Consider the following 11,081-nt stretch of genomic DNA (forward strand, 5'->3'; position numbering starts at 1 on the left):
GTATAAATGATTTGTGACAAATCCTTGTGTTAGTTTTAATAAGTAATTAAATGAAAGCAGTCGAGTTGTGCTGTTTAACATTGGTGTCTGTTGCACACATGTGGAATGATGACACTTTGCATTCCCCAACTTCCCGTTGGACAAATCTCAAAGCTGCATGATGGCATCGCATCAGAGAGAAGTGCAGGAGGAGTGTGTGTGTGTGTGTGTGTGTGTGTGTGTGTGTGTGTGTGTGTGTGTGTGTGTGTGTGCGAGACTGCACTTGATTTAGTGTTAACTGTAAACTCTATCACATCCACATGCTTCAAACTGGATTTACATCCCAATAATTAATGTAGAAAAAAATGTTTCTATAAATATATCATTAAATATATATCTAAAATTTCAGATCAGAAATGGGTGATATAAAGAATTCCTGGAAAGAGTTTTCATTGTCAGTGCATTGCCACAGTAAATTGTAAGCGTAAGGTCATGGAACAAGCTGCATTTTTAAAATTTCTATCAAAACATAATGTGAGAAAAGTATTTTGCTTGATTTCCATGATATTTCAGTTAACATGACTATAACTAAATGGGTCAAATAAACATCATACTGTATGTCAGACTTTACATTATATGGACAAAAATTTGTGGACACCTGACCGTAAGATTTGTTTGTGCTTTTTGAACATCCAATTACAGAGTTAGTACTCATTTGCTACTCTTATAACCTCCACTCTTCTGGGAAGATGTTCCACTATATTTTGGAGTGTCCTTGTGGATTTGTGTTGCTTCAGACACAGTGGTGATAGTAAATTCAGATACTGATATTGGGTGAGGAGGCCTGGGGTGCAGTCAGCTCTGGTGTTGAGGTCCTACATTTATCGCAGGCCACTCAAGATCTCCCACCCCAACCCATATAAAGCATATCTTTAGATAGATAGATAGATAGATAGATAGATAGATAGATAGATAGATAGATAGATAGATAGATAGATAGATAGATAGATAGATAGATAGATAGATAGATAGATAGATAGATAGATAGATAGAATGACTGCTCAGATTTGTATAATGGGACAAATGGTTCAAAATTCATTCATACGTGTAACTATTGACAGCCTGCTAGCTTATCTTAGCACTACATTGCTGTATTTAGTCTCTGCATACTCTGTGTGTGTGTGTGTGTGTGTGTGTGTGTGTGTGTGTGTGTGGGTGTGTGTGTGTTACAGAGGTTTCTTATCTGTGAGCTGCTGAGATGATGGCAAGGTGAATTTCCAGAGATGTAGATGATGTAATGATGAAGAACACACACACACACACACACACACACACACACACACACACACACACACACACACACACACACACACACACACACACACACACACACACACACACACACACACTTACACACACACACACACTTACACACTTACACACTTACACCCTCCCCAACACACACACACACACGAAAAACAAGCTGGAAAATGTCTCTATAATTTCTTGACTTTATTATAGACAAAATATATGATCTGCACAAACTCCGTCAAGTCACTATTTACAGATTTGAGATGCTGCATTTACAGAAAACCCCCAGAACAAACAAACAAAAATAACAAAACAACTAAAAAAAACAACAAAAAAAAACAGGGAAAAACAAAACAAAAAAATGAATAACACAGAAAGAGAGGAAGTCAAACCTACCCATTATCCCGGGATTAATTTAAGCGCTAGTATTATTAATATTATTAATATTAATATTATATTTACAAAACTCCAAATATCCATCCATATTTATTTATTTATTGATTTCATATTTTTGAGTCATTTTGTGTGACGATCAGGTTGTGAGGACTCGATGAGTATTCCTGGGACTGAGAGAGAGAAAGAGAGGGGAAAGAAAAATGGTTTAATTCTTCAGAGAGAACAATATATATTGATTGTACATTATGATTTCAATCATTCAGATAGATATTAATTCTAAAACCACTAATGGGTTGTACAGTATATTTAGTATAATTATTGTGATATGTCCAATCAATATTTATTTGAAAATGTACATTTGGCTTGCTATTAACCTAAAATGGTCACACAATATATTCAGCATTATTACTGTGATATATTTCCTAGAAATATTCATTCATTCTGAGGTTTTATGTAGAAGCATGCTTTTTGTTAAATATATTGCACATAAATAACAATTCACACTTTCCAAACAATATCTATTTATGAGTTGGTTGCATGATATATATATATATATTTTTATTTGTGCCTTATTTGTGCACAATATTCATTAGTTAGTGTGACTAACAGAACCTTGAAATGGTGGCACACTTCATTGTTTATTGTCATTACTGCAATATTTAAAAATAAATCTGATTAGAAGTGTGGGTGTGGCTAAATTTTATCCGAACTGGCTGTACAATATATTGCTTATTATCATTATTGTGATGTGTTAACGTGATGTATTAAGTTAAATTAACACGTTAAGTAAAAATTCATGTTAGTATGATTTGTGGAAGTGTAATATAATATGTAATATATTGTGTCATCATTTTTGTGCTATTTGTGCCCAATGCTGAAGTGAAATTAAATGACATTAAATAGATATTTTAGTAGTAATAAGAATATATAATAGTATAAATGATGATGATTATTATAATTAAATTGTAAAATTATGTTTAACACTTACTGCTGTTGTATAGTATTTGGTTTACTGTTATAACAGTAGTTACAGTAAAATTCCACTTATAGGATCTCTAGTTATTTAAATGTATCTGTTCTTTTAAAAAATAGAAGTGGGGGAAGTGTTGATATGATAGCTCTGATGGTTCTGACGGTTATAGCTATGATATTTGGAATAGTTCTAATATTGGTGATAGCTATGATATTTATGATAAGTATAGCTATGAACGCTGTAATAGTAATAAAAAATTATAGTTTGACAATTGCAAATGGTTATATAATTACAATAGTTAATAAAATAATTAATAAAATGTAATAGTTCCATAAAATTATGAACATTAAGATGTGATGTTGTGATGGTTCAGTTTTAGTTATGACAGTGGCAAAGGTTTCAATAGATTATTAAACATTTAAAACATTTATAATAGTCCAAATAGTTAATATTTAGTTACAATAGTTATAGTTACTACTACTATGTAGCAGCAATTATGATTTGTATCATAATTGCTAGAAATATGATGGTTAAAGCACATTTGATTGTTTATATCAGTGGATACATAACTTAATAACAGTCATGTTACATTGGATATGATCTTTGGAAAAATGTAGGAAACATTGTTATAATAATAGCAATAATATTTGTTATTTCATAGAGTTTCTATTAGTCATTTCTCATTGTTATGATATTTACTATATTTTTGATAGTTATGAGAATAAAAGAAACCTGATGTTTATTACAATTGTGTTAGTTTTTTTCCTTACATTTCTAAAAACACAAATACAGTTAGCTATGAAACAGTGTGTTCACTAATAATTATGGATAAATTCTACATTTTGAGCAACATTCAGCTTGTAACATTTATGAGAAGGCCCAAGCTGGAGAGAGTGCTAACGCTGCTTAAACACTATCTGGTCTCTGTCTGGAAATCATGATTCATACAAAATGAGTGATGAGCGTAAAGCCTGGAGAAAAGATCATTGAGGAGGGTCGCGGTTAAAAAGGGGGCAAATTTTCCCCCGGGGGGTTTACACACACACACACACACACACACACACACACACACACACACACACACACACAGCCTCCCCGGAGACGGCAGAGGCAGTAGGTTTGACCTGCTTTGTCACACACGGTTTATCTTGAAGCAATAAACACTGAACCAATAATAATAATAATGATAATAATGATAATAATGATAATAATAATAATAACAATAATAATAATAATAATTATAATAATAATTTGTATTTATTTATCTAATTTTAGAATAATGTAAATTTTTGCAAAAAAAAGAAAAAGAAAAAAAAGAACCGTTCTTGTGTGTGTGTGTGTGTGTGTGTGTGTGTGTGTGTGTGTGTGTGTTTACCCATCGTGAAGAGGTCTGAATGAAGACTTTGTGAGGGGCTGTGTGGGTGACTCGACTCCCCGCTCTGACAAATAAAAAACACAATCAATAATAAATGAGGTGATTATGGAGATGTGATCTGCACTGAATGGGTTAATAAATCACACACACACACACACACACACACACACACACACACACACACACACACACACACACACACACACTCTCTCTCTCTCTGATCCAATGATTCATTTTTTTATCAGCTTTAGAATGATGACTTAAAATATCAACAGCAAATTATTAATCAATATTATGATATTTTAATGTTATTGAAATATAATATTGTACTTAAAAAGAAAGAAAAGATAAAAAAAGATTAAGTAGAAAAGTCAGGAATTAAAGCTATATGAACAAATAAATAAATAAGGTTGTTATTAACAAAGTTAATAAATAGCAGGTATTCTGTTCAGTCATCTCATTGGATGTTTTATTAATATATACTGTATGTAATTATATATTATAAGTATATATAAATGTATACATGTCCAAATTAATATACATGTTAATTTGCTGTTGTTTATGAGGCAAAATGAAAAGGTAGTGCATTAAATAAAATATATGCACAATTATAATAATAAATAAATGTTAAATATAGAAAATGCTTTATTAGTATTTAAATTCATAAAGTTCCTATTACAGAAAAATGTATATCTAATAAATAATAATAAATAAAAAAAAACACTAAAATTATGTATCACCTGTGTGTTTGGGGCTGAGCTGCTCTAGGTCTTTGTCCTTCTCAATTGTACTCTGTTGCTGCTGTTGTTGCTGTTGCTGTTGCTGTTGTGTTTGATGATGATGATGATGTTGATGATGTTGATGATGATGGTTCTGGTTTACTCCCACCAGCGAGCGGACATTAAGCAGTGAGTTGTGGCTGAGGAATGCTCCGTTGTTCCAGCTGTGGATCTTGCTGATGGGGCAAGTGTAAAGTCTATGGTTGTTGAGGAAGGCCGGGTGTTGGACGCCAGTGGTTTTAGACACATCCGGACTTGTCGCCGTCTCCGCTAACGACCAGATCTTAGGTTTGCTGCTGACAGGGAGTTGAAGGTTCGGTGACGTCATGATGGTCATGTTTTTGTTAGCATTAGCATTAGCATTGGTGTGCACATGCATGCGCACTTCATCTCGCTCCTTCAGGAGTTTTTGCGCTCGTTTTTCCTCATCCTCGTCTTCATCATCATCTTCCTCCTCCTCCGCGTTGCTGCGATCCCCATCGTTTTCGTCAATCTTATCGATGTCGATGCTCTCTAGGTCAATCTCCTCTTCATCCTCACGCTTGTCTTCATTGTCGCTGCCGAAGATTATGCCATCCTCGCCATCCTCGTTGGCCCGCGCGCCCCACGTCACTTTGTTCTCTTTCTTGAGTCTCCGCCTGGCGTTGGCGAACCATGTGGACACCTGCGTGAGTGTCATCTTGGTGATGATAGCCAGCATGATCTTCTCACCCTTTGTAGGGTATGGGTTTTTCCGGTGCTCGTTCAGCCAGGCCTTCAGCGTGCTTGTGCTCTCCCGTGTGGCGTTCTTGGGCCTTGACGCATCACCATACTGGAACCCGGCGTAGGGGTAGAATGCAGCCGGGGAGGCGTGGGCAGCAAAACTTATGCCAGGGCTGTCCTTTAGATCGTATTGTGAACCCTGAACACACACAAACATATTACCTAAATTAGTGTTATCAGTGTTAAGCACATATTTACACATTTTTTAAGCATTTATATTTGTAGATCTGTGAAATATTTAACGTTTATTTAGCACCTAATTACATAATAAACGTTTTGTGGTAACATCTGCTAGAGACTTATTAACACTGTTAAAGTCAATAAATTATACCTGTTTATATTATCTCTGTAACAGCTGTGTTGATTGACTAGTTTGGATGATGGAAAAGTTAATAGCAGGTGTTGAGGTGTTCAGTTACCACGACAAATGCTGTGCTGAATTTATTCTTACAATTTTTAACTAACACCAAATGTACACATTTTGGTGTAAGTTAAAAATCGTAAGAAAAGATTCAGTACAGCATTTGTCCTGTGTTGATGCTTTCTAGGAGCAAAGTGGGTCCAAATAGAACCCTCTAAATGGAAATCCACACCACACATGATTGGAAATTAGTTAAATACTGCAAAATTCAGCTGATTGTTTTAATTCACCAAGAGTGGAAATATAGAGGTTAATTACAAACTAAAGGTCAGTGTAACACCATGTGGCGTTTTAATGAAACTCAGCATTTAAATACATGCAACATTGTCTTCAGCAGGGGTTTTGGCACTCGAGCATTTTTCTGTGTTTGACACTAAACTCTATAAGATTTTAGTGAACACTAACACTGTTATTAAATAAACACTGCTGATAAACTGAACACTGTAACACAATTGTTGAATTGGTATTATTGCTATATTTATAGTGATAGTATTTGTCAAACCTCCTAATCCAGAGTGCCTTGCTCAAAGGCCCTGCAGTGTTAGCTTTGATGGTGCTTGGATTTGAACTGATGACCTTTTGGTCCACATCTTAACTACTTTAGGTTAAACAACATAGGTCAATTGAAAACTGTAACAGTTCGCACTGCAGTTTAATTAAACTACAATTATGACTGTAAAACTGTGATGATGAATTAAACATTGTGAGTTAAACATTAATGTAACACAACTTGTTGAAACACTGGCTGTTATTTGAACAGTAGCAGGTAACACTCTAGGTTAATACACATTGTAGTTGAACTAAACACTGTAATAACTAACACTGTAGTTCAATTATCCACTCTGTTTTAAATCAACACAGTAAACATAACTGAATATCGCATCTAAACGCCATAAGATCAAATGGTCAAAGGGGTTCTTTCTACATGGCACTGAATGTCATGTTTACACTAGATAGATTCAACACTACTGCTTTAGTCAATTTTTATGGTTTAACCAATGTGCTTAGAGAACATTAAACACTAAATCACTTATATTTACACAATTATCACAATTATCTAATTTATTCAGCAGAGCAGTTGAGGGTTAAGGGAGCCTTGCTATAAGGCCCAATTGTGGTAGGTGTGATTTGATCTCATGACCTTCTAAACCCAACATGTTAACCACAGAGCTATTACCTCCCAGTTAAATATACTCAAACACTTCTGGATTATTTGACGCTGTGAACAGTAAACCTTAAACACTGCCCACTGGATTAGCACCTGAATAGATTACCATAACTTCGGAATTAACTCCCTACTTTAGCTGTTAACTCAAAACCACATACTAACCCTAACCCTTTTCCAGATATACACTCAATTTAGTGCTCCAGCTATCTGTCTAGCTATTTGTAATAAAAAAATAAAATTTATAAAATTTATAAATAAAAATAATAATAATTAAAAAAAATCTTTGTCTACACTTTATGAGTGTTTAATTGAATGCTTGTCAAATGGTGAATTTTGAATTAGTGCTTATTCGAAAATAATTTCACTTTTCTAGCATCAATCCAAATGTTAATAAAATGAAATATAAAAAAAGTTCTGGTTCTCTTTTTCTCCCTTCGATGATTCTATTCATCTCTGAGTTTTTCCCCCTCATTCAGCCCATCTGATTTAACCTTTGACCTTTAAACAGCGGGACGTCCGCTATTGTGTGACGTGAGAAAATTACACGCAGCACGTCAGATTAAAATAGTGACGTGCGAAATCTGAAAAATTAGAAAGTAAAAACTCACAATGATCTGATTGAGCATACTGATGGTATATTCGCTTTTCAACACATGAAATTTTTAAATTGTCTCCTCATTTTAGAACTAAAAGTATTTTATTTTCATTTTAAAATCAGTTTTTCATTATGTTTCACATAATAATAATAATAATAATAATAATAATAATAATAATAATAATAAAACATTTTTTGTTTGTCAATACATAAACAATTTAAGACATTGAAACCAAGACTTCTTCGTATAAAGATTTTATCAAGATTTTATCTTAAATTAATTCAGTGACTGATTTTTCATAATATTATCAATTTCACACGATTTTTTTGCTGAAAAACATCTTTGTTGTTTACTAATCAATCAAGAGAAACTTATTTTAAAAATCAATAAATTATTTATTAATCCTGATCGTTGCTGTATTTCCTTTTTTTTCATGTTACTGCGTCAGGTTAAGGAAAAAAAGACGCATCATCCATCAAGGCATAAAATCTAACACTGTGACGCAACACTTCAAATTCGATCAACTTAATTATTGTAAAGGCGTTTTTAATAAGTCACAAAATAGCGATGAATAAACATACAATTAATCCCCCCCCCCACCCCCGTTTCAGTCAGTTTAACATCATGAAGCGATTTTCCAGTCTGACCACCGCGCTGTTTGTTTTTCCCCAGTTTAATCGGTAAAACTGTTTATTTGTTATTTCATTTTTTAGGCGCTAAATAAATTTGAAGAGCGAGAAATTGATTTAGTTCGCGTTCATTTATACCTCGAGACCATTACAATTTGACAAAAGGCTGCTATTAATAAAGAACCTATAAATGCCTTAAGGAAAATAAATACTGGATATTTCCACTATTTTAACTTTTTAAAAAAATTGCTATTTCTTTTTTGCCCAGAATATACGATTTTTTTTAATGTGTTCATTGAGAATGTATTATTACAATGAAAGTGAATTATTAATCTTTGCTTTAAGGATAACAGTTCAAATATATAGATATTTTTGTAATACATTAATTATAGCGTTATCATCTTTATTTATTTGTATGTTAGTTTATAACGATATTATAATCATTTGTTTTGTATTTAGTTTTGTAAAAGTAACACTCACCATCTGGGAGAAGAGCGCGAGCTCGGCGGCGCTGGTGTACGGCAGGAACGCGCCGTAGCCGTACGGATGCGCGTACACGCCACCGGCGCCCCCGGCTCCAGCCGCCAGCAGCGACGTGACAGCGCACGCGCTACCGGCCACGTCGCAGTTGGCCCCGCGCGAGGACGCGGCGGACGGCGGGGATGCGGGAGACACTGACGACGGCGCAAGGAGCTGCCGTTCAGCCGCCGCTCCGACACCGTACAGGTACTGCGGGTAGCCCAGCTGCGGGAACGACATGTCCAGAGAGAGGAACAAACCAAATCGAACAAACAAACAAGCACGCGAGGATGGTGGAGAAAAAAACCCGGAGAACTCTTTCAACCTCTCTCTCTCTCTCTCTCTCTCTCTCTCTCTCTCTCTCTTACACACACACACACACACACACACACACACCCTCCGTGTTTCCTCCGCTGAAGTCCGTGAAAGAATGCGCGAGCGCTGAACGCTGAGTTCGGAATGATGCGCTCTCCGCCTCCTCTCCTCGTCGCGCGCTCTCCTCCTCCTCCTCCTCCTCCTCCTCTGTGTCTCGCAGCTCTCGCGCAAGATCTCGCCGTTCTAAACCTCTCCACCGGAGTTCTGATGCCTTTGATTGGCGTTTGAGCCAAAAAAAAAAAATAAAATAAAGCAACACCAAGTGAACTGATTCAGGCTCCTCCTTGCGCGCGCTTGTGGACCGTTTTTTTAGAGGGTGGGAGAGCTTGAGCGCACCGTGCAACTTTTTTTTACCCCTCCGCATGTGGAATATTGTGTTTTGTTTTGTATTGCATGTGTTTAACTCTATCGCATAATAATAATAATAATAATAATAATAATAATAATAATAATAATAATAATAATAACAATAATAATAATAATAATAATAATTATTATTATTATTATATAAACTATAGAATTGTTTTCCTACCAAATTCAAATCCCGCTGCAAGTACAGCATTCCAAGGATAAACATATATTAATAAATAAAAAATACAACGATTTGTATTAAATATAATATTACTATTTTACACTGAAAATTAGGTCACAAATAATTGTCAAACTTTTTAACGTCTAAGATTCTAGAAACTAATTTGTTTGTTTGGTTTTTTTTTACACCAAGCATCTATGTAACTAAAATAACACATCTATTTAAATAGATAATCAAATAACACAATATTTATTTCCTAATAAAATGCCTTCTAAATCATTTAAATATCATATTATAGTTCAATAAAAAAAAAAACACTTGTCAAGTCACATAAACCGCACACTTTTGACATTTTAAATACTAGAAAATACACTGGTCTGTTTATATTACTCCAATATTACGGATCACAATGCGCGTGCATAATTCTAAATTATGTCATCATTTTATAATAAAAATTTTTGGTAATTTTTTTGCGAGTGGGTGTTGTTTATAATTATAATAGTCTGTGTTAGAGAGCGTAAGTAATAAAGTGTGTGTGTGTGTGTGTGTGTGTGTGTGTGTGTCTGTGTGTGTGTGTGTGTGTGTGTGTGTGTGTGAGAGAGAGAGAGAGAGAGAGAGAGAGAGAGAGAGAGAGAGAGAGAGAGAGACGCTGTTTAATACTCTGTAAAGGATTAAAGGAGGAAAGCAAGTGTAAAACAGGGCGCAGACACATTCAATCTCTCTCTCTCTCTCTCACACACACACACTCACACACACACACACACACACACACACACACACACACACACACACACACACACACACACACACACACACACAAAACTGTTGTTAATGCGTGCTAATGATTTTTAAACTCGCTAACGACAGGACATAAATACGCTCCCACCCACAGCGCGCGCGCGAGAGAGAGAGAGAGAGAGAGAGAGAGAGAGAGACACACACACACACACACACACGCGCACTTTGTCTCTCCGCGCGCGCGTGTGTGTGTGAATACATTACTCCACGTCCATACTTTTTGTGCTGTAAGGTACCATACTCATATACACACGTGCTATTATTATTACCATGATTTTATATTATTATTATTATAACAATTTGTGTTCCATTATAAAAGTGATACTTTATATCGCATATTGCAAATTACATATATGTTACAGAAACAAAGAAAGAAAAAAAGGGAAAATAAGACGAGGGTGAATCTTAACGGTTAAACACCGGACAGCTTTACAATTCTCTCTCTCTCTCTCTCTCTCTCTCTCTCTC

The 11,081-nt window shown here is 35.1% G+C and overlaps 1 protein-coding gene across 1 annotated transcript; it reads right to left on the reverse strand.

Annotated features, from left to right (window-relative positions):
• Positions 1-1,474: 1,474 nt before the first annotated feature.
• Positions 1,475-9,459, reverse strand: irx1a (iroquois homeobox 1a). Its single transcript, XM_046846312.1, has 4 exons — positions 8,870-9,459; positions 4,775-5,714; positions 4,035-4,098; positions 1,475-1,856 (listed from the first exon to the last, which is right to left on the reverse strand). Exons 1-4 carry the CDS (start codon positions 9,146-9,148, stop codon positions 1,823-1,825), a joined length of 1,317 nt encoding a protein of 438 aa, XP_046702268.1. The 5' UTR covers positions 9,149-9,459; the 3' UTR covers positions 1,475-1,822.
• Positions 9,460-11,081: the final 1,622 nt, after the last annotated feature.

The sequence above is a fragment of the Silurus meridionalis genome, chromosome 4, assembly GCF_014805685.1.
Source record: "Silurus meridionalis isolate SWU-2019-XX chromosome 4, ASM1480568v1, whole genome shotgun sequence".
Taxonomy (NCBI): domain Eukaryota; kingdom Metazoa; phylum Chordata; class Actinopteri; order Siluriformes; family Siluridae; genus Silurus; species Silurus meridionalis.

What these genes read in the sequence shown, in the direction of transcription:
- irx1a (XM_046846312.1), bottom strand. Translation starts at nt 9,148, where the DNA reads ATGTCGTTCCCGCAGCTGGGCTACCCGCAGTACCTGTACGGTGTCGGA. An exon ending in TCGCGCTCTTCTCCCAGATG is followed by an intron (nt 5,715 to 8,869) that starts GTGAGTGTTACT and finishes GTGTGTGTTCAG; the next exon opens with GGTTCACAATACGATCTAAA. An exon ending in GCTCAGCCCCAAACACACAG is followed by an intron (nt 4,099 to 4,774) that starts GTGATACATAAT and finishes TTTATTTGTCAG; the next exon opens with AGCGGGGAGTCGAGTCACCC.